The sequence below is a fragment of the Vombatus ursinus genome, unplaced genomic scaffold (genome assembly GCF_900497805.2).
Source record: "Vombatus ursinus unplaced genomic scaffold, bare-nosed wombat genome assembly UNPS02009205.1, whole genome shotgun sequence".
NCBI lineage: Eukaryota > Metazoa > Chordata > Mammalia > Diprotodontia > Vombatidae > Vombatus > Vombatus ursinus.
Window position 1 is genome coordinate 29,046,924 of NW_020948983.1, and position 24,462 is coordinate 29,071,385.

The 24,462-nt window shown below is 44.7% G+C and overlaps 1 protein-coding gene across 3 annotated transcripts in view; it reads right to left on the reverse strand.

Annotated features, from left to right (window-relative positions):
• The window catches only part of SEMA4B (semaphorin 4B), a 38,421-nt gene extending 16,158 nt beyond the window's left edge, over positions 1-22,263 (reverse strand). For 2 of the 3 annotated variants that reach the window (XM_027851719.1, XM_027851717.1), the window contains exons 1-3: positions 22,008-22,263; positions 19,237-19,293; positions 10,161-10,435 (exon numbers count right to left, since the gene is read on the reverse strand). In XM_027851719.1, coding sequence (XP_027707520.1) covers positions 10,161-10,263 — 103 coding nt within the window. In that variant the 5' untranslated portion in view covers positions 10,264-10,435; positions 19,237-19,293; positions 22,008-22,263. The remainder of the gene's footprint in view (positions 1-10,160; positions 10,436-19,236; positions 19,294-22,007) is intronic. The other variant, XM_027851718.1, reaches the window with a different exon arrangement.
• Between the last annotated feature and the right edge of the window lie 2,199 nt (positions 22,264-24,462).

Here is a 24,462-nt window from a genome sequence, read left to right on the forward strand (position 1 = left end):
AGCTCCAGGGTCCTTTCTCTGTTACTTGATTAAGTAGTCACTTACCCTCATCTGTGAAATGGGGATAATAATACTTATATTCCCTATCTCACAGAGTGGCTGTGAAGATTAAATGAAATAATGGGTACAGAGAGGCTTTGTAAATTGTAAAGCACTGAACATTCATTGTGATAGTATCTCTAGCATCTAGTGCAGCTGCTGCCAAATGGCAGGCACTTAATAAAGGCTTTTTGAATGATTGACTGAAATAATAACTGACTTTAAGGAAAGCACGTTATATTTGGAGAACCTGGACAGGTTTGCAAATCACTATATATACACATACGTACATATACATATACACATCCATATGTATGTTGTGTGTCTGTGTATAGATGATATCCCAAATGTATAATATGGCATCCCATACATATATACATACATACATGATGTCCCAAAGTCTTGGTGAAGTTTTAAAGCTATTAATTGGACCAAGACCTTTGGGATATCCTATATTAGCTCATTTGATCCTCACAGAAACCCTGTGAAGTGTTACAGATAATAGTATGGCCATTTTACAGATGAGGAAACTGAGGCTCAGAGAGGTTAAATGACTTGGCCAGAGACAAACACAGATAATTAATGTCTGAGGTGGGTTTCAAACCAAGATCTTCCTGATTCCCAAGTTCTGTGCTCCATCTATCTACAAGGCCACCGCCCTATTGTTATTATTAACAATTAATTCGGCCGAGGTCTGGAGCAATACCAACATCTTATCTTGACAATGCAGCCAAGCAGAAGACCCAAAGCCTGGCCTCGCTGGGCTTCTATCCAGACAGCCCAGTTGTTGAGTTTTCCTGGGATTAAGAGCCCTAGTATAAGATGAGGTTAAAGGAGGTCTTTCTTGCTGCCCTAGAAACAAATGAGCTGGTTTTTTCAGGATGGGTGAAGCTGACATAAAGAAGAACCAGAGTATTCTTCATTTCCCGCTTCCCCACCGTAGGGGGCCTAGGACTGTATCAGCAGGAAATGATGCATTATTTGCCCAGCTCCCAGCCTCACCTAAAGTTTCTCCCAATCCTAGTGACTCAGGTGGAAACGTGGAGCTCTCTGAGGTGAGACAAGAACAGGGTTCCGCGCTCTCCCCACCCTACTGAGCAGGAGAGCAGTGACTCAGAGTCCTGCCCTCCCCTCCCCCTTCCTCCTCAGTCTCAGTCCACTGCTCCCTTCTCTCCTTCCTCAACACAGGGGCCAAAATCCACCCTCCCCCACACACACCTCTTGTCTCAGCAAGAAACTTGGTTAAATATTAAAAGCTATCTCTAAGAATGGTGGAGCAGGGAATGTCTTTCCCGGCACTTCCCTTCAACTACACCCTAGGGCAAAGGTTCTTACCCTGCGATAGAAAACTTGGTTTCTGCTTCAGCGTTTAGATAATTATATTTCAGTATGGTCAGTTTCCTTTGTAATCTGACATATTTTATTTTATTCATTTTAAAACATTATTCTTGAGAAGGTAGGGGTCCATAGTCTTCACCAGTTACCAAAAAGTGTGTGATATAAAAAAGGTTAATCACCCCTGTGGTTCTAGGGCGCAGGTGAGAGGGGTACGCTCCAGAATGTTAACTCCAGAAGTCAATGGAGCCAGTGCCTCAACCCCAAACCTGACTCTCTAAGGATGCTCCCGTAAGTAATCTCAAACCCCTTTCCCTCAGCAACTTTATATCAAGTTACAGACTACCTTGTACTCTCATCCCTGGGGCAGGGTGGTGAATGCTGACTCAGCAGTGAATTGGGGCCAGTTTGTATTCCGGATGCACTTCCTCTTGTCAGCACCACCCAAGTCTGCTAGGGCAGGGAAGGGCCCAAGGAAGCTGAATCTGAGTCCACCTCTTCTCTCCAGGCTAGGGCACAGCACCACCCTTACTTCAAAACATCAGGCAACTGTCCCTTTGGGCAAGAGACCATGGGCACCCTCACTTGCAGTCATTAGGGTCAAGCCCTGAACATTGGAATCCCCAGAAATCATGCTCTCTAGAGAGAAACCTTTGGCTCCAAAAACTCTCTTCATGCTAAGTTGCAGGACAATAACCAAAAGGACGCTAAAAATGCAAGAGGACCTGTCCCTTGCCCTCAGGCCAGGTGTATCCACAATGATGGGGTGTGAGGTGGCCAGAGTAGGACAAAGGCAAATGCTCTAAGCAGGAGCTATGGTCGACATTCAATTCCTGGACATCTAGGAGGTCAGCATAGAATACAGAGAAAAACCTCGGATCTCATGAAAATGTGTTTCTATGAGGCATTGCCCTCGTTCTTCGGAATCCAGGGATTCCTAAGCTCAGGGTCCTGGCACAAAAGCTTTGCCTGCTGAGTGTATGCAACAGGGTAAAGTAGGGGCATGAAGTGAATACATGAGCATGTATCCAAGCTAATACAAGAGAAAACACAATAGGTTTAGTCTATTCTACACTCTTTTACCACCCTGTGGAAAGAATGCTGGATATGGATTTGGAGAAAATGGATTCAAATTCTAGCTTTGTCATTTATCTGTATTACCTCGGGTGAGTCACTCAACTTCTCTGAGCCTCTGTTTCCTCATCTGTAAAATGAAGGAGTTGGGCACAGACATACAACATACATATGTGTGTGTATATGTGTATATCGTCTTTTCGAATTTTAAACAGTGGAATGATAATAGTGATTGCTAGAATTTATATAGCACTTTAAGTTCACAAAAGTGTTTTACTTTATTCTCACAACAACCCTGGGAAGTAGGTGCTGATTTTTTGAAAAGTTCACTGACCTCTGATTTTCTAACTCCTAGAATAGGACGAAAGTTGGAAAAATGATTCTTTGACCTATATTTCCTCTCTCACTGCTTCATTTCCAAATGCTTGACCAGAAATAGCCTTTTTTCTGAGTGAGTGGGACTGATTCAACACCACAGAATTTGTTAAGTATCCCCACACATCTGTGCCAGGTGGTCCCTATGCTATTCCAAAGTATGGTCACTCAGACTGCATTTCAATCTGTTTTCAGACTGAGCATCTTCGGGTGGAAACTATCTTTAGTTCCCTATTCTGTATAGTATTTAACATGAGGCTGACCTTAACAAATGCAAATAACGGCAAATTCTCACTTTTATAAGGTCTGAGTAAAATTAGCTAACCTCCTTGCTTCCTCTCCTATGCCCTCTGTGGAAGTCTTTTGTCTATTTCTTTGTGAACGTTATCCATAGAAAACGGGCGAAAATAGGAAAAGGGAAATGAGGTAGTTTGACTTCTTTATAGGAGTTAAAAAAGGTCCAAAGAAAAAAAGGACCAACCAAAGAAAGCCTGGATTAAGTGGCTAAAAATAAAGTTTTAGGATTTTCAGTGTATTTAAATTACCTAATTGATGCAATGGATTGAGTGCTGGGCCTGGAGACAGGAAAACCTGAGTTCAAAACTGGCCTCAGATACTTACTAGCTGTATGACCCTAAGCAAGTCACTTTAACTTCTATCTGTCTCAGTTTCTATAAAATGGGAATAATAATAGCACCTACCTCACAGGGTTGTTGTGAGGATGAAATGAAATAATGTTTGTAAAGTCTTAAAGCTTCATATACATGCTAGCTATTTATTATTTTTAAAAATATTATTATTTATTTCTATTATTATTATTATTTTCCCTGGGTACTACCACTGTCTTCTCTCCCACAAATAATACAAATACCCTGCCTTCCCCAATTCACTATGCTCTCAGAGTTGGGGTTTTTATATGAACACTGCAAAGACAGACCAAAAAATCATTTGCCTAACTTTTCTCCTAGTCTAGGTGTTTCTGAAATCAGAGGTCAGTGAACTTTTTAAAAAATCAGCACCTATTTCCCAGGGTTGTTGTGAGAGTAAAGTAAAACACTTTTGCAAACCTTAAAGTGCTATATAAATTCTAGCAATTATGATAATTATTCTACTTTATTTTAATATTTCCTTTGCAATTATATGTATTTCATTTTATGCATTTTAAAACATTATTCTGAAAAGAGATCCATTGGCCTCACCAGACTGCCAAAGGGCTCTACGATACCAAAAAAGTTAAGGATCCTTTCCCTCCCACATCCAGAGAAAGAACTACGGAGTCTGAATGCAGATGGAAGCACACTATTTGCTCTCCTTTTCTTTTGTTGTTCTGTTTTGTTTCTTCTTTCTCATGGTTCCTCCCATTAGTTCTAATGCTTCTTTAAATCATGACTAATGTGAAAATATGTTTAATATGAATGTATAAGTAGAGCCTATATTAGACTGCATGCCGTCAGGGGGGAGGGGAGAGGAGAAGGAGAAGGAGAGGGAGTGGGAGAAAATTCAAAGCCCAAAATCTTATGGAAGTTAATGTTGAAAACTAAAAATAAATAAATCATTAAAAAAAAAAGAATCCTTTTCCTAGATAGTTGAACCCTGAAAGAACATTGTTAAGGCAAAAAGGATTTTTCTGAAGTGTACCACATATAGAGTCGAAAGGCCTGTTTTTGCCATAGGCCAATGATACTTATATGGGATTTTTCAGAGAGTGCCCAAGAGAGAATCAAATATAAAGCTAACAAATTTGGAAATATGAGCAATGTCAACAGTGAATTTTCTGGAGAAAAACTCAGAGACAGGAAGATAATATTTCAGGAAAATCAATTAGACTCTACCAAAGGGTTAGGAGAGGAAGAGCTAATGAGACCTGAGAACAGCACAGGCCAAGAGCATCTTGTCCTTCTGTCCAGGACCTACAAGCATCTCATGAAGGCATGATTTTCCAAGGTCCATCTCTGCTGCTCAGAGAAACCAAATATACATGGAAAAAAATTAGGAAAAAAAGAAAAGACCAGGAATGAGAATAGAAGTGTATGAGAATTACCAAGTGGAGCTAGTAAGGACCATCTGGGAGCAGAAGGCCTTAGAAAACTATTAAAAAAGGAGAAATGCAAATAGAAATGTAGAAATACCTTCTAACAGAATACACTTTTCAGTTCTGACATCATCTTCTCCCAGGGAGAGGTAAAAACTCTCAGCTAAAAACAAGGTCTTTGAAAGTGCATTATCAGAGAAATCCATTAGTCCTGACCCTGGGGAGGGGCTCTATCATAGAAAGGTTCCTCCCAGCCTTTAGTTGGGATAGGGTGACCTTAAGTACTTTCTTGCCTCCTACTGAAATGATGATTCATTCTTACTGCCATCTTACCAGTTTGGACTCTGCTCTAATTCAGGAATGGCTTAATAATAATAGCCAGCATTTAAAAGCACTTTAAGGTTTGCAAAGCCCTCGGTGTGTATTATCATTTGATATATATCATTTGTTCCTTACAACAACCCTAAGAGGTAGATGCTATTATTATCCCCATTTTGCATATGAGAAAACTGAGGCAGACAGAGGTTACGTGACTTGCCCAGGGTCACAGGCTGATAAGTGTGTGAGGCGAAATTTGAACTCAGGTCTTCCTGGATCCAGGTCTAATGCTCTAACCACTGAACCACCTAACTGCTCCAGCAAAGAAGGTAGTATTAGACAGAGAGGCTGAGGATATCTCCTAAGCCCAGCTTTCGACTTGAGCCACAGACACCTTCCAGTCAGGCAACCTGTCATCTGCTTCAGGCGTGCCCAGGCAAAAGGTCACATTTTGCCAATTTAGCACAGGAGTCGCCGGCATTTCAACATTTGGCAGAATATAGGTTACAACGCGGACAGGATAGGAACTAGCAGGAACAAGAGAGGTAAGGACTGCAAGGTGAGGCGAGGCCCAGAACCCAGTGAAAGTAAAAGACTACCGGTGCTGGTTTGTTAACTTTTGTTTACTTTCTCAGAATTTCAGAGTAGTGCCACAGCCCAGGTTCCTGAGAACAGGGAGAATGAGGCCCCTCCTAAGAATGTTCCTTTGATCTAGACGTACCGTTTGAGCAATTTCTTAGAAAAATGAAGCACCAAAGGCAGGATATTTCACTAGAGAAGGGTGAGTGGATTAGGACCATCTAAAGAAAGGCGGGCATCGGGGCTGCCATGAAGATACCGCTGCATCAGAGGTGAAAAGGGAGAGCAAAGGTATCCGGCAGCCACCGAAGTGAAGGAACAGATTCACGCACACAGACAAGCCTTGCAAATAATCAGGTCCACCAGTGAGAAGAGCAATGCAAAGCCAGCGTGGGAAGGACCCACAATTCACACCCCGGTCTTCTCACTCCCAGCGTTCAGTGACATTGACATCCAGCTTCATCACAGGATGCAGAGGGCCCTGTGGCAGAGTCCTCCTGTCAAACACACTGGGAGTGCAGTTTTCTACGCTCCCAATTTTCTTAATCATAATCCAGAACTGGAAGGGACCTCAAAGGTCATCTAGTCCAGTAGAAGAGGAACTGAGGCCCGGAGGGGTTAAGGGTTGTGCCCAATGTCACACAGCTGGCAAATGTCAGTTTCAAAATTACTGAGCTCAGTCCTTTTCCATTCAGTCCAGCAATTTCTTGGGCAGCTGGAGATTAATAACTCACTTTAATTATGTAAACAAGTAGCCCTAATAAAACATGTGAAAGCTGAAGAAGCATTGTAGAGGCTTGCTCTAACAGGATCCTGAGGTCCAACTGGTCTATGTCACCATTTTCAGTCAACGTCACTCCTGGTCTTTAAGCTCTAGATAGCAGTGTAGTTCCTGAAGCTAGAGGTTACAAACACAAGGAAAATTCTGTTTCCAATAAAACAGAACTCAAAATTCCAAAGAAATCCTGGAAGCATTTCCATTCACCAAGGCAAATCATTTCACCAGCTAAGAGGCCCTTACTTGTCCAGCCACGACCTACAGTCCCTACTGTGGTAAAGCCCCTCCCAAGCCAGGCTGTGGTCTTCCTTCCCCATTTGCTGGTGTCATTGTGTGAGAGCCATAAGGAGTAGGTAGCCATGAACAGGAACAAAAACACCCACAGCCCTACTCCTGGTGCCAAGCACAAAGGGTCCCAAGCAGATGTGGGATTAGACAGAGCCATCATCAAAGATGGCAGCAATTTCTCTCTTTGATACATGGTGCTTTTGTTTGAGATCATGGATGAAGCCCACAGTTCAGTCATTTAGATGCCCTGGGATATCAGAGGTCATGTAAGAGTGGTGAGAGTGAAGAGGGTAGGGAAGTAAGACAGTAGTATTTAAGCCATCCTCCATCTCTCCATATCTCTGTCCCTGTTCCATGAGGGAGGGAAACTATGTCATTGTGCCAGGCAGTCCACTGTGGCCATAGGCCCCAAAGGCAGATCCTCTGCCAGGAACATCTAACAAGCCCCCAAGGGAAAAAGCAGGAAACGGCCTGAGGCAACACTCCAGGGGTAAAACTATTCTGTCGCCTGGGCAGCCTCCCATGGGGACCTCCTCCTTCTACTAGAGGCAGAATATATGAAAAGGAGAGATGAAAAGTGAAGTGACTAGACAGAAATAGTCAGTAATGGCAAAGAAGGCTGTGCCAACATGGGTATAGGGGCAACTTGAAAGAATGTGAATGCTCACACAGGCACATAGGAGGCTGCATGGTGTAACGTAAGGATTCTTAACCCGAAGGACTCAGGCAGTCAGTGATCTTGAATGGGAAAAAAAATACAACTTTATTTTCACTTAACTTCTGACTAAAATTTAGCCTTTCCTTTAATAATTTAAAAATATTATTCCAAGAAGGAGTCCATCTATGGGTTTCACCAGACTTCCAGAGGGGTCCAAAAACCCCATGATGTTGGACTTAGAAGTCAGGAGGCCTGGTTCTGATTCCAGCTCTCACATTTACTAGCTTTGGGATCTGAAAGACTGGAGGCTCTGGAGATTAGGAACTGAGGACCAAACCTGATTCTGCCACTTCTGAGCTTTGTGACCCTGAATGAGTCAATTAAACCCTCTGGACCTCCATTTTATGCCCTTTATGTATACAATGATGAGGCTGGATTAGGTGGACTCTGATGATTCTTCTGCCTCTAAATCTATGCTCCTCTGAGGTCCCTGTGTCTTCGTTCCCTCATTTGTAAAATAGGGATAAACTTGCACAATCTACCTCTTAGGGGTGTTGTGAGAAAAGTACTTTATAAGCCCTAAATTGTGGTATAAATGTGAATTATAAGTATGATTTTTTTTCACACACACATACATACATTCACCCAAAGAGTAAATATGTGTACCAGTGCCTGTGGGTAAATATGTGCACCAATGGCCTGGGAAGGCCTATACAATTGGCCATAAATGTGTTTATGAGCCACTTTGTGGGGGGGGGGTGTTCTGTTGTGTGTAAACATGTGCTCACAAGCAGCCTGTGGAGGTGGGCATGGTTATGAAGCAGCCATCTATACAATAATAACAACATTCTGTTTTCTACAGTTCCTTTCATCAGGGGCTCTCAAAGAGGTTTACAAATGTCATCTTATTTTTTCATAGTCCCAACTCTCTCACCCTTCTTCCTAATCCAGAGGGAAGCAGGAAAACAGTAAATTTGTTTTCTCTGTAGAGAATCTAAATCATTCTATGGAAATAAAAACAGAGGGTCTAGCATGATATTGGGCAGAGATGGGGTGAGGTGGGAATACTAATGAAGATGAGAATGGAGGTTCACACAGCCAATTGTGATGGCTCCACAGATGTGGCCCAGTGGTTTTCCCCAATCAGCCATCTATCCGTGTAGTTCACATTCATCAAGCACCCCGAGCAGTTAGGTACTAACACAATGTGTTAAAAGACCCAAGTCTCTGTTCTCACAGAATGATAGTATTGCCCTATAGTTATATGTGGTTGGAAAACCACCCACAACCTGTGTGGGTGGAAAAGAGGGTGTGGAAATACATGTGGGTTATACATCTTCTTAAAATAATAACAATAATCATACCTTACATTTTGTAGAATCCTTTATCTTTCCAAAATGCTTTTACTTACATATCTAACCTGACCCTCAGAACAACCCTCTGCATTAGGTATGGAAGGAATGATTTGTACCTCTACTTCACGGATGAGAAAGGAAGAGGGAGGGAATCTGAAGCCATGGTGGGGTGGGGAGCAGAAAAGGGGATGGAGCCATGAGAGAAAGGGAAAAGAGCCATAGTGGATGTCACAGAGTACCATTAGATGATCCTGGTAGGATCATTGTTACTAGACTTGCATTTGAAAATGGCAACCTGTAGGTATGTTGATTTGGGGATTTGGAAGAGGGAAGGGACAGGAGGGGAGAATTCCCAGGTACTCGTGGTCTAAATACAGCAGCTAGGGCCCAGACTTCCATTCCACTGGGATCTTTATTATCTCCCTTGTTCCTGAAACCCCTCCCCACCCCCACTCTCCCAAATCCCTTTTTGGAGAATTTGTCCAGTGAGAATGAGATGCAGATAAAGGCTATTTCAGAGATGTTGAAAGCCAGTAAAACTGAAGAGGCCTTGGAAAAAGCAGAGGGTCAGCAGAAGGGGTTTGGGGACGGAAGAAAACTGCATGGCAGAGGGTAGGCAGGGACTGGGAAGGACTAAGGGGGACTGTGCCCAGCACCTCCATTGGAAGGGGTGGGGAAGCACCGTGCTTAGCTGCGGCTCCTTGGGCTGTGCTACAACTTGCCTGGAATACCACAGCCCCAGTGTTTATGTGACTCGGACTGCCTGGGCCCCTTTCTCCCCACCCGCCTGGGGCCCGACTCAGGGCAGGGCTGCAGGGCAAGGGCTCTGGTCAGCATCAAAGGGAAGGTGGGGGGGTGGCGGCGGAGGCAGACAGCCAAGGACTACTAGCAGCGCCGAGAGTCTCTCAAAGAAACCAAATTCGAAAGGCAAGGGGGAGGTGGGGGTGGGGAAGAGGGCTGCTGAGGGACCAGAGGGAAGAGTTCCCCGGACCATGAAAAAGAAAAGGAAGAAAGCAAACACGCAAGAGCTTGGTAGGGGCTGAGGGTCGGCGAACCCTGCTGCCGTGCTCTGAACCTGGGGGTGGAAGGGAAAGCTCCAGGGTGTCCCTAACTCCACCAGCATTCACAGCTCGGGAAGAGCATCCCCCTCCCATTCTTTCCCCTTCCCTCTTTGTCACCGGATCCCCCTCCCATTTCTTTCTTTCTTTCTTTCTTTCTCCCTTCTCTCCCCTCCCCTTCCCTTCCCCCGCCAGGACCCCAGCCAGCTCCCCCTTCTCCCTTCCTACCGCAGGTTGCTCCTCCGGGGTGCGTGCTAGCGGCCCCACTCACCGTAAGGCAGGCTGACCCTGGGCACGATCGCTTCAGACAGAGGCTTCGGCCGCAGCAGAAGAAACAGGGCGCCCAGCTGGGCCAGCCGGCTCCCGAAGCCCATCACGGCGGCTGCCGGAGGGAAGGAGGAGGAGGGACGGTGGAAGCGAGCGCAGACAGGCGGCTGTGGGCTCCAGCTCCTGCTGCAAAACTCGACTCTCCGGCCGCTGCTCCCGCCCCCGGCACCAGCCGAGCCCGGCCCCCTCGAGATGCAAGCCCTGCCCCAACCTCCAGACCTGCATGGGGGGAAGAGGGGACAGGTGGTGGGCAAGGACTCCACGCGCACGCACACACACAGACACACGCGCACAGAGATAAATCGGGGGTGCGATGGCGGGAGGAGGGGGGGGAGTTGGAGAAAGAAATAAAGGCTGCTAACCCAGCTGCTCCTCAGCTTCTAGACACTCAAGAGTAGAATAATCTGATCCTTTCCTCCCCCAACCTGGAAAAACCTCCGTTTTCCCTCTGGGGAAGGAAGATCTCAAAACCTAACGGAGAAAATTGAGGCTTTGAGCCATTATAACAGGATGGATGGAGCTAATGGACACTAAAATATTCATTGATAAGGATGAAAAGGGATGAGGCTGTAAACGAAAGGCAAGTCACTCAATATTCAGATCTATTCCCTATTCTGCTTCCTTCCCTCTCTCTCTGTCTCTGTCTCTGTCTCTCTCTGTCTGTCTCTCTGTCTGTGTCTCTGTCTCTGTCTCTGTCTCTCTCCTGCCAGGACCAGACTCCTTCTCTTACTTACCCTTCAAGTAATTAGACTAAGGGTCAGAAAGTTTTGGGAGGAGAGATGGATTTAAAATGGGACAAGTTCCCAGCCCCCTTTCTGGCACCATCCTCTTCCAACAGCAGCTACAATCATCCCCTCCCTAGGAACCTCCTAGTTCAGGGAATCAAGGATAGTAAGAACCAAGCCTTTCTTTTGATGGGGGACAGTTAGGAAGCAGGTCACACTCACAAACTCCTGTCCCCAGTCAAGCCACATTCCAATCAACCTGTCTCCTCTCAAGTACTGACACAATCAATAGGGTCAGGTGTTTACTGAGCACCTACTATGCATTCAGCACTGTTGCAAGATGCAGAAGTCTAAAATGTCTCCTCACTTTAGGAAGTTTCCAATCTAGTTGGAGAGATAAACTAACTACACATGAAACAAAGCAAACAGTACAAGGCAGTATACAATTTTTGATATTACTGACTTTAATACTGCAGGAGTTCAGAGGGAGATGAATGAGGGTTGGAGAGGGAGAATTTAGGAGTTGAAGAGGCCTTAGAGGTCACCTTACATAACTTCCTATCCATGTTGTAATCCTCTCTTCAGCATCCCTGACCTGGTCATCCGTCTTCTGCTTGAATGCTCTCAGTGAAGAAAAGTTCACTCCTTCACCAAGGATAAGTTTGTTCTATTGTTGGACAATTCATCTTCAGAAAGTTTTTCCACAATTTTTTCCAGTTGAAATTTGCCTCCTTGTAACTACACCTAGCTCTTCCCTCTGAAGCTTCTCAGAACAAGTGTTCTCCCTCTTCTACAAGACACCATGTCAAATTTAATGAGGGATGCATTTCAAGTCTTCCCCTTGGGTTCACAAAATCAGCTGCACAAATACAGGCTAAGGGAGGCACTGAGAGATAGAATGGAAAAAATCTGGGGGTTTTAGTAGACCAAAAGCTCTGTGAGTTCAAAGTATGTTACATGACAGACCCAGTCAGATGTTTGCACAATCTTAGGCCCTTTTGAAGAGGGACATGGGGGCAGCTAGATGGCACAGCAGATAGATCACCAGCCTTGGAGTCAGGAGGACCTGAGTTCAAATCCGGCCTAAGACACATAACACTCACTAGCTGTGTGACCCTGGGCAAGTAACTTAACCCCAACTGCCTCACCCCCCCCCAAAAAAAAAGAGGGACATAGTTTTCAGAAAGAAGAAGGTGATGGTTTCCTTCTACCCTGACTACATCAGATCTGGAGCATCATGACCTAGGGCACTATTGCTTCAGACAGAGGCTTCAGCCCCATGACCTTTTAAAAAGGACATTTGTAAAATGGAGCCTATCCAGAGAAGGGTGACCAGAATGATTCCAAGACTTTGGGGAAAAGATAACTTGTTCTGTTCTGGACATGTTGAGTTTAAGATGTCTGGACATACAGTCCTCCATGGTAACATCCTCCACTGATGCCAAGGTATATTGTGACTACAGTGTTCTCCCGCTCTACTAAACTAGTAATCCTACCACAGAAATGAGACTTCTTCTGGAGAAGAAGACAAGCTATGATAGCTGTTCTCAAGTATTGTCAGGTATAATAAGGAAAAGTCTTGCTCTCCTTGGCTCCAGAGGACAAAACTAGGATGTCCAAGTTTCAAAGATGTTATAGAGGAGATGAGTTGGATTAGGTGACCTTTGAAGGCCCTTACAAACCAAAGAGTCTGTGGGAAATGGATGAAAACAGTTACTCTGTCTCCCCTTAGTTTTCTCTAGCTTAAAGACATTCCCAATCCCTTAAACAGTAAATGTCATGGTTTCCTAATTCTTCTGTTTCTATTGTCTTCAGTTTCCTCTTCTTCTGGATTAACTCTGATTAACCAGTCCCTCTTTTAAAGGGTTGATATTCCTGATATGTCCTAACCATCAGAGTACAATGGTATTATTACTTTGATCCAGGTGCCATCTTTTTATTAATTTAATCTACCTAACTTTTTTTTCTTTTAGCTTTTTTTTGGCAATTGGGGTTAAGTGACTTGCCCAAGGTCACACAGCTAGTACTCATCAAGTGTTTGGTCTGAGGCAGCATTTGAACTCAGGTCCTCCTGGCATCAGGGCCAGTACTCTATCCACTGCGCCACCTAGCTGCCTCTAGCTTTTTTTTTAAGTAGCTATATCACATTGTTGATTCAAGTTAAGCTCATCAAGTCAACCAAAATCCCTATTCATATGAACTGCTATTAAATCAAGACTCCTTCTGCCTGTATTTAGGCAATTTGTTTTATAAACCCAAATGAGGACTTTACATTTCTCGCTGTTAAATTTCATGTTGTTCATTTCTGTGCAGCATTCATTATAAATGCCAAGTTCATTTTGAGTCTTGACTCTGGCAGCTAACATAACAGCTATGTTTTGCCATCTACAAATATGATAAGCCTGTCTCCATCTAAATCAGTGATAAAAATGGATACTATGGAAGGGTCAAGAACATAGCCCTGTAGCATGCCACTAGAAACCTCTCTCTAAGATTACATCGATTCATTAATCAGCTCTCTTTGGGTACAGTTGTTCAACCGGTTCCAAATCTGCCTAACTGTGGTATCATCCAGCCTACATCAGTCAGTCAGTCAATAAACATTTATTAACTGCTTACTATGTGCCAAACACTATGCTAAGTGCTGGAGATGAGAAGAAAGTGAAAATATAGTCCTACCTCTCAAAGAGCTTACATTCTAATGGGGGAGACAACATACAAACAAATATATATATATACACAAAGGGACAAAAAGGAAATAATTAACAGAGGGAATGTGTTAGAAATAAGAGGGACTGAGAAAGGCTTCCTGTGGAAGGTGGAGTTTTAGCTAGAACTTGAAGGAAATCAGGAGACAGAGACTTAGAACATTACAGGCAAGGGATACAATAAGAAAAAAATGCCTGGAGTTGGGAAATGGAGTGTCTTGTTTGTGAAATACCAAGGAGGCCAGTGTGAATAGGTCAAAGAATATATAGGGAGATATATAAGGTATAAGAAGACTGGAAAGACTGGTGGGGGCAAAAGCCATGAGGGCTTTAAATGCCAAACAGAAGATTTTTCATTTGATTCTGGAGCTGATTAGGGAGCTACTGGAGTTTACTGAATATGGGAATGACAAGGTTGGACCTACGTTTTAGGAAAATCACTTTGGTGGCTGAATGGAGATTGACCGAAGTGAGGAGAAGCTTGTGGCAGGGAGACCAGTAATGCAGGCTTGAGGTAATGGGGTCCTGAACCAGGGTGGTGCAGTGTCAGAGGAGAGGAAGGGGTGTATTCAAAAGATGTTGCAAAGGTGAAATAGACAAGCCTTGGCAACAGCTTGGATTTGGGTGGAGAGAGATAGCGAGGAGTCCAGGTGACTCCTAGGTTAAGAGCCCAAGGGACTGGGAGGAGGTGGGGAGGCTTTGGGGGAAAGATAACTTGTTCTGTTCTGGACATGTTGAGTTTAAGATGTCTGGACATACAGTCTTCCATGGTAACATCCTCCACTGATGTCAAGGTATATTGTGACTATAGTGTTCTCCCGCTCTACTAAACTAGTAATCCTACCACAGAAATGAAACTCATCCGGGAAGGCTTCTTCCTAACGTACTGAGGCTAGTTCCTTGGGATGCCTGCATTCTTTTCTAGGTGTTCAGGTCCTTAAATGCCAATCACTTTATTGTTTGTCATTCTTTTGTTATTACTTAAATGACTTGTGGATGTACCTGAGTACAAGGACCACATTTAATACTTCTTTTAAACTTCCCATAGTACCTAGCATGATGCATACAGCTAGCATCTATATAGTGCTTTACAAAGCACTTGCCATATATTATTTGATCCTCATAACAACTCTGTAAGGTAGGTGTTATTACTAGCCCCATTGTACAGATGAGGTGATAAAGACAGAGTTTAAGTGACTTGCCCAGGATCACACAGTAAGTGTCTGAAGAAGGATTTATATTGAGATCTCTCTGATTCTAGGGCCAGTACTCTATCCATTATACCTTGTAGCTACCCACCCACACAAACATATACACAGAGACATACACATATGCGTGACACATATATGTATGTGTACACATGTGTATGTATATATACATATATGTATGTTGCATACATATATAGTGTGTGTGTGTATATATATATATATGGGTATATCTATCTATTTATCTATCTATAGGCAGCTAGGTAGTAAAATGGATAGAGCGATAGACCCTAGAGTCAAAAAGATCTCAATTCAAATTCTACCTCAGACTCTCACTAACTGTGCCATCTTAGGCAAAGTGTGCATATGTATGTGTGTATATACATACCTACATACAAGCATGCATAATTACATACCTACATGCATTCAGGATCATTCAGCTGAATATATGTATATGTGTGTATATACATATATGCATATGCATTAACACATATATGTATATATGTACCCAAGTACCCCTCTCCAAATTAAATGCATTGTCATTTTTTACCTTTGTACAACCTAGCACCTAACACAGTGCCTTGCATATAGTAAAAACTTAATAAATGTTTGCTGAATTATTGAATTGAATAGTAGGAACCCAATAGGAAACTGTAGAATGAAGGACAATGTGAAGTTTTTAAGCTCAAATGTTTAAATGGGAATATGTGTGTGTGTGTGTGTATAATATATATAGTACAAAGGTACCGGTATGGTACCATCATCCCTATAATCTGTGTTTTTATTTACAATGCTAATTTGTCCTTCCCACTGGGCAGAGAAAAAAACTTTGAAGAGACATTTCATTGGTTCATCCCACAGCTGGCTCCTACTGTTCTCAAATGCATGTGGACTCCCCCGCTCCTGTGACCCATGGATCCCTTCTACTCTTTCTCAACCACAACACTGTTTATAAAGACCTCAGGAAGTGGCTGGGGAGGGGAGTTACAGGAGGGGAGTGAGCAAATTAGTGTGGCTGTAGCTTTCTCCATCCTTAAAGCAGACAGTCTGCTGATTGCATGAGGCGGAAAAATTCCAGAGAGTAATGAACTCGAGCCCCACTAAGCACAGGCCCTGACCTCCCTCCTAACTTCACTCTCTCATACCCCCACACACAACTCTCACCACCAGGAAGACTCAGAGGCAACAATATGCAGACTTTCACAAACGGACCCTCCCATTTACACATATATGAAAAAAAAAGAAGAGAGAAAATAAGAGGTTTAAAAATGTGTGTGTTAATGAGTAAGGGGTGGGTGAATAGAATAAAGGGGTAAAAAAAGACTATAAGATCTATCAGTTTTAGTAGTCAGAAAAAATATGAGGGAATATAGAATGAGGGAGAGGATGAAGAGAAAGAAGAGGAAAAGATTAATGGCCAAAAATGAAGAGAGATGAGAAAACAAAGAAGAGATTATGAAGAGAAAGTAAAATTAGCATAAATCAAAGGAAAAAAGAGAAGGGCAGAGAAAGGAGGGGGACACAGAAGCACAGGGGCGAGGAGAATATCTATAAAGGTCACATTTATGGCAGGAGGCATCTTAGTAATAAATATTCATTAAACAGCCAAAGGGTAAATGGCACTTCTCCAGTTAATGTGCACTATTGGAGGGGGGAGGGGCGTTCAAAGGCCGATTGTAGCAGTGGTTACTCCCATTGTGAACAAATACCTCCCTAGGACCACAATTCCTAGGCCCAGTCTGAACTCCAGTCTAACCTGCTCCCACAATTCTACGCTAGGAGTAGTTTCCTTTTTAGATCCTGGATCCCAAATACACTAAGGTGGGGGCTTGGAGATCCTGAAAGAAAAGCCACTTCACTCTCTTCCTGCCTAACCATCCCAGCAGGCCTAATGGAGCTTAAACCCAGCCCTCTCCACCTCTTCCTTCTGCCCCTGAGGAAAGGGCCCAGGCTCCTCCCCACTCTTTGGGCACTGGGCTGGCATCTTGCCTAGCTGGGCCTCACAGACACGAACTGGCACGAAGCCAATTCTTTCAGCTCCCCAGGCCTGGCACCCTGCCACCTGCACCACCCCCTGCACCACCCCGCCTCCTCTTCCCTAATATATGCCAGTGTGCAGCTGTGGCCCTGCACCACCTTCCAAGAGTAGCTTACTTTGCCCTTGTGTCTCTTCCCTAGGGGCTAGGGCTGGAACTGAGCTATAGCATCAGGATAATTCTGCAAGGAAGAAGGCCCATCTGACACACCCAACCTACTGTGTGCTTTTGAATCAACCAATGGTGGGGAGGCCTAAGACTGCCAGCTTCCTCAAGGCAGTGAGTGCCCTCTTGGCCAAGGGTATCCATTCAGTGCCGCAGAACTAATATTACCTAAAAATCAATCTGCTAGGCTGCCTTTTAAAAAACATGAGTCTGGAGGTACCTATGGTTTCATCTGAGTCCCCATAATTATATCTTTACTTTCTCTTGATTCCTTAACCTCTCCCCTTCTCCCTCTCTGACCTCCAACCTTTTGCCCTTCTAAAGTTATTCCCAAACTTAGAATTTCTTAACTAGATCTGGAGTCAAAGGACCTGGGTTCAAAATCTGACTCTGCCACTTAAAAATCTTTAAAAAAAATTTTTTAAGTGACTTTTTAAGTCACCTTCCATCTCTGAGCCTCAGTTTCCTCATCTATAAAATAAGGGGTTTGTACAACAAGATTTCCAAGGCCCCTTTCGGGTCTAAATCTATGATACTCTGATAACAAATTTATTTACAACTAGGTTGACTGGCTGTACCCTAGCAATCCCCACTCAATATCCTCAGGCTGAATTCTTCCTTCTTTTGCCCTCAGGTTTAAATTCCCTTCCCCCAGTCTTAGTCTCAGGGGCTTCTTCTCCATTTTTTGGTGCTCCGGCCTAGGTTCTTTCAGAGGAAAGGAACTGGCTGGTCCAGCTTGCTGCAATGAGTGAACTGCCTGGGGTGCTGAGGAAGCCACCGAGTCACCCTCCTGCTCTGGGCCAAGACCTGTTCAGACCTGAGCTGGCCGCTCCCTGGGAGGAGAACTCCCACCCCCTACCCTGAAGGGTTATGGTGCAACCTTCAAAGTGCGACCTGTCCCTGCGCCAGCAAGAAGCAGCCACCCCGAAAGGGGTTGTGTGCCTGCCTGCCTGCTGAGGGGATGGAGAGGGGGAGGAAACAATTAGCCCGGATGGTGCCTGGCGCCTGCTGCCCCACAGGGGCACCTGGGGTGCTCCACTGATGGTATGACCTCCTGCTGAACCGCAGAGCCGGGAGGGAGCTGTGCTAGCCTGAGAGAACAAGGCAGAGGGGTAGATGGGGAGATGGCTCAGGGTTGGCCAGGTGTCCTTTGGGAGTTACCTGAATCCACTGGTGTGAGTTCCCACTATTTGTTTCTCAGGCATTAGTGGGGCTGGGATCTTTCTCTTTCTGGAAGCCCAGTTTCTTCCCCCTCAGGCCCTACTCCTGACCACAGACACCTGGTCATTGCATCATCAAAGGGGAAGGGATCCACTCGGGCACAGCCTTCCCACAGCTTGGAGAGCCAACCAGTACCTTTCCTGATTCCCCAGTTCCCTCCCATTGTTGCTTTGTCCCTTCCTACATCCCCCCAGGCCAGCACAGTCACACTCAGAAAGGGGGTGGGGTTCTCTGACCCCTGAATTTTCATAGTCACCTTAGTTCCCCCAGGTTGTGATTCCAGTTATCCCGAAATGAGACCTGTTCCTGGGTAACATACATCTAGCAGAGAAAGCTCTGCCCTCCTTGGGATGGCTTTGGAGCAGGCCAGGGCACTGGAAATGGGGAAGGCTGTCATTTATCTCCTCTATTTCTGAAGGCTAGGCAGCAGCCCTGGACTCTCCATGGTGACCCCTAACCCCAGAGCAGGAATGTCCCACTCACAAATCAGCATGGTGGCCTACCCATTTGCTGCCATCAAAATGGTGACTACAATAGCAGCGGAAAACATTTCTCCCAGTGTAGAGATGACCTAACCAAAAACTGAGTCTAGGGATTATCTGGCCAGCAATGCCACACAAGGGCTACACCTTACTCCATTATGTTGCCTGGAAATGCCACTCTATCCAGCTTTCACACTGGGGTTGAATAACTATCAAGAGTGAGTTCTGAATGCTACTAAGGCTGCATGTGTGCCCTAGATCTGGACTAAGATAGGAAGAAGTGAGAGATGGGGAGACAGATTCACTGGGTAGAATCCTTGTCATCTGCAGCTAAAAAGTTTCTTGAAGCCATTCAACCTTCAAACCCATCTTTCCAAACTCTTCTCATCCCAACTTCCATAGGAACCCAGATAAGCTATTCAGAAGTGGGAAAAGGGGAGGAGAGAGGGAATGCAATAGACACACCAGAGAATCTTACCTTTCTTCCTGCAGAGAAGAATTTCTGTAACTACCGCCTTGGCCTCTCCACTACCTGCTGAGACCAGACAAAATGCTGTCAGTAAAGTGAGTACGGAACCTTTTCCTAACAAAGCACGGCAACCCATTCCATCCCCACAAAATACTGACATGTAGAAAGGATATTAAGACACACTGCTCTTTACCCTTCAGGAAATTTCTTCCCCCAGTCATCCAAATTATGCTAAGAGGTATATGTACAATCAGGATTATATCCCAAATTGCATCATTGTACTTCTGCTTGTGGTACAGGAAAATATTGCTTATGTAGACAAGAGCTGCTCGGTTGTTTTTCCTTCGTGTCTGACTCTTTGTGACCCCTTTTGGGGTTTTCTTGGTAAAGACATTTGAGTGATTTGCCATTTCTTCTCCAGATCATTTTACAGATGAGGAACTGTGGCAAACAGGTTAAGTGACTTGTCCAGGGTCACATGGCTAGTGTCTGAGGCTGGATTTGAAATGAGGAAGATGAGTCTTTGTGACTCCAGGTCCGGTGCTCTATCCACTGCACCACTTAGCTGCCCCTTGGTAGATAGGAAAGCTGGGTTCAAATCTTGGTTCTATCACTCTCCGTATGACCTCAGACAAATCACTTAATCTCTCTTTCCTCATCTATAAAATGAGGGGATTGGATTAGATGATCTCTAAGACCCCTTCCAGCTGTAAAATTTATGATTTGAAGAGTTATGATCCTTGAAGTCTCTCCACAATAAAACATGTTCCACTGAGATCTCTGGGGATCTGTGATCCTCTGTCCATTTGTTTTTGTTCTAACCTCTCAGAGACCTGGATGTGTCATAATATCGCCTCTTCTTTCCAGTGGGTTTCCAAGAAAAGAACCTTCGTGGATTATCCTTAGTCAGATTTAATGACTAGGATAGGATTGGGTAAGGAGGTTGAAATTCAAAGACTTTTTTCCTATAGAGCTGCATCAGCACACGTTCCCATGATTCAAAAACAAAACAAGATAAAATATAATTAAACTTTTAGCAGGCTGGAATAACGCTGCTTTATGCCCATTTCCAGAGCTATTTTGGTTTCTGAGTCACTTTAGAATGGCCCATACAAATGCATTCTTTCCTCATCCTGCCCCCTAACCTTCCAAAAGAAATTCTATTACTACTACTACTCCGGCTGCTGCTGCTACTATCACCACCACCGCCATCAATCCTACCATTACCAGCAATAACTTACTACTTACATTGATACGGGGTTTTAAGATTTACAAAAGCACTTTCTACAGCAACATAAAAACTCTATACCATACTGACAATGTGAATATTGAAATCCAACTTCTCAGCTATGGGGCAACTGAGGAATTTTCCTGACCTATACAAATGCAGCCTCAGTGCCTTTGGAAACTCCAGGCATTTTTGAGAAGTGCCAAATGATTGGCTGCTCTGGGGATTTATTAAGAGCCCTGTTGTTCAGCACTGCACTCAAGCAAGAGTCCTTGGGCATGGGACCAACACACTAGGGAGAGTGAGGAATACCCCCCCCCCCGCTTTTTTCAGCTATCCCCAAGGGTGTCACCTTGGAGTCTACAGACGAGGGCTCACGGCAGGGTATTCTGGTATCCTCATCTCTCCCTAGGGGGATATCCTGTCATCAACCTCTTAAACCCCAGTTGATCAACAGTACAAGCAAGAAATATAAAAGAATTCCTAGAGCTCTCCATAATTAGAAAAAGAATGCCACTCCATTATGCTAATATAGTCCTTTATACTTGTCAAAGGACTTTCACTTATTGTCCCACAAGGTTCTCTCAATGGTCCCGTAAAGTACTAGGGTAGATGAGGAAACTGAGGCTCAGAGGTAAGGTGATTTGCCCAAGGTGAACCAGGTGTCTGGATCTCTAAATCATTCTAACACACTAGGTTAGCCCCAAAAGTCTCTGAGTCTTTTGTTTTCTCATCTATAAAACGAGGGGGTTGGACCAGATGACCTTTGTGGTCCTTATAAGCTTGAAATCTATGTTCCTGGAATCCGGCACTATTCCTAGATCTATCCCCACCTTCGGTACACATGTTCAGGCCCAAAGTTCATTCTTCCACCCAAAATCAAAGAAGGCAGGAACTAGCTAAATCTTCACCATTACTGCCATTTTTGGAGATGGGCACAAGTGAAAAGTATACACGCACACCGTACATGCCTCCAGCCCCAAACCCTCCTCAGCAGCTGGATCTCGCTAGCCCTCGAAAGCTGCTTTCCACCAAGGGGAGCTCCCTCCCCGGCTTGACCAGCCCCTCTTCCCTGGTACAAAGCTCTGTTCTAATGGATTAGGAGCTTGGCCCCCGGTTGCCATGGGAACATGGGACCAGTCTCAGGCACTGCCTTAGCAACTGGGTCACACAGAGTACCCAGCCTGCCTAAGCCCACATTCTGCTGGGGAGTGCCCTCCTGGTGGTCTCCACTTCAGAGAGGCCCCAGGGAAAGGAGCTGTGGGGCTAGCAGCCTCGTTAAATCAGCCCGTTCTCTGGAATCGAAATCAGAGCTGGGAGCAGCTGGCAGCCCAGGGCTGGAGGCGACAGGGTAAGGGGGCTAGAAGAAAAGAGGGAATAGCCCTAGGAGACTGGATGTGTTTCCTAAGTGCCGGAGTCCCCGGGAAAGCCCTTGAGCCACCCAGTTGGAAAGAATGACTTTTTCTCTGTCCTCGCATAATAAGCCCTTTCCCCGAAAGGCCAGGAGTACTCCTGACCTGCACCCCTCCCCCCATTCCCAGGAAGGCAGTACCTGGACAAGGAGGAAGCAGTTTCTGACGGTGGGGTCTTTCCCCTGACCTGGAGACTAGCTCTTGCTAGGAAGCCCCCTCTCTCTGCCCTTCCCCCTACACCAGCCCCTTGCTGGGGGGGAACCCTGGGCGCTTTTCTTTGGATAGTCCACAAGAATTTGGCTTCCCAACAGCATTCACCAGCACTTCTGTTTCTGGGGCTCCTTCTGTGCTTCCTGTCCCTGCAGAGGAGTTTGGCTGAGGCTGTTCCACCCACTAGTCCTCTGGGTCCCAGGAAATGCAGGGCTCCAAGCCAAGACTCCACCCCTCACTCTGTTTACCGGATGTCTAAGGTGGCTCCTAGCTTCTGTACTCTCCCATATTACTACCTCGTCAGCGTTCCAGTTTTCAGCAGTTATTAATCCCCTACCTTTCCTGATAGGAAAAAAAAGTGTCTTTCAGACAACGCAGGGATGATGGCCTTCTAGGAGCTGACCGAGAAACGGGGGTTAGGGCAGAGGCGAGGACAGGAGGCAAGCTTATGGCATTGAATCTCAGCCTAGCTCCCTGGCTCAGCAGTATTCCAGGAGGACTTTCTGTGGCCCTCAGTTTGTGCTTTTCGTTACGCTATAGCCTGGCCTGTGGTTTTCTTCCATTTGGAAGCAGAAAGTCCATCGAGAGACTGGCCAAACAGGGCAGCTTCAGTTTTCCCTTGTGCTCAACCTGCCCTCCCCACCCTCAACTCCTCTTCCCCTAGAGGGATGTGAGAATAAAAGTAAATCAGGTGACATTGGTGAAGGCTATGGTCTTGCATAGGAAGGACAATCCAAAGTACATATTAACAAGCTTGGAAGCCTGGAGTCCGAAAATCTGAGTTCAAACCTGACCTACTAGCTGTGTGACCTTGGGCAAGTCACTTAACCCCTATATTTGCCTTAATCCACTGGAAAAGGAAATGGCAAACCACTCCAGTATCTTTACCAAGAAAACCTCATGAACAGTATTGGAGTGCTGTAGCCCCGAGGGGTCACACAGATTCAGATAAAACTGAACAACAACAAACTTACCCTTTGAGGTCGTACATAGACAGGCATCCAGGTAGAATGGAATTAGTTCTGGACCTGGCATCAGGAAGACTTCAGGTTAAATCCAAAGTCTAACACTTTCTACATGTGTTTAACCTTTGTAAACCCCAGTTTCCTCATCTATAAAATGAAGATAAAGAAATACCTGAAGTAGTTATCTCCCAGGGCTGTTGTAAGGCTCAAATGAAATCATGTAAAGGACTTTGTAAACTTTAAAGTGCTATATAAATTTCTTTTTTAAAAAATTGATTTAAAAAAAATAAAAAAGGCATTTCAAAAAATTCATTTTATTTTTAATCAGTGGAATAAAACAAGCATTTCCATAACATAGTATAATAGAAAAGATGATTGCACTTGAAACTGCAAATCTACTATGTACAACTTGCTATTCCTCTTAAATATATAATGAAGTTATCATGTCAATTTCTATTTTCTTTTCCTTTTGGTGTGGACCTGTGATTTCAATGGTGTAGGAAACTTCTAGTGAGCAAATTCCCTCTACAAATGCAGGCTGGTAACTCTTTGGTAGTTTTTGGTTATAGAAAGCTGACTGAGGGTAAGGAGTTTATTTGCCATGGGTTCACAGAGCCAGTGTGTGTCAAGGCTTGACTCGAACCCAGGTCTTCCTAGTTGAGATCGGCCAGCCTGCTGGGCACACACCACTCCTTCATGCTTTGTAAAAATGTCAGTTAACATGAAGTTGCTTTCCTCCTCTGGGGCTGATGATCTCTAAGGCCCCTTCTTGCGCTGGATCCTAATGATTTTTCATCCTATCTGTTACTGATGATTTGCCCAATAACCTTGGATAAGACACTTGGGTTTGGTGTGTCCTTGTTCCCTTATCTCCTGACTAAGGTAATAACATGCAGGGCAGTTCCGGTAACAACCAGTTTGAGACGTCAGTGGCTTGAGCTGGCCGGTCAGTGGGACTGGCTGGAATTACAGCTGCTATTTTGGAGGCTAGGATTTCCAGTCCTTTTCATTTCCAAAGCCAAGCTCAGATATTTTGTACTTTTCTCCCTGAGTGGGACAGAGATTGAAGTGCCTACAGAGTCGGAGTCTCTGGACGGCCTATTTACTGATAATCCCTGTTGTTCTTCACTTCTACATTGCAGGACCATTCCTCACGTTTGCCGAGGGTTTTAAGATCATGGGGCCGTTGATCATCTTCCCCTCCTGACAATCCTGCCTAGGTGGCCATGCCCATTTTATAGTTAAAGGCACAGTTAAAACCATTTTCCCAATATCGTTCGGGCTGACTATAGCAGAGTCCATTTTAGATCATTAATCTAGTTGCTGGAAGGGGCCTTAGAGGTCATTTAGTTCAACCTTCTTATTTTATAGCTGAAGCCCAGACCTCTGTGTGTGACCACACAGATAGGAGCATAGGCAG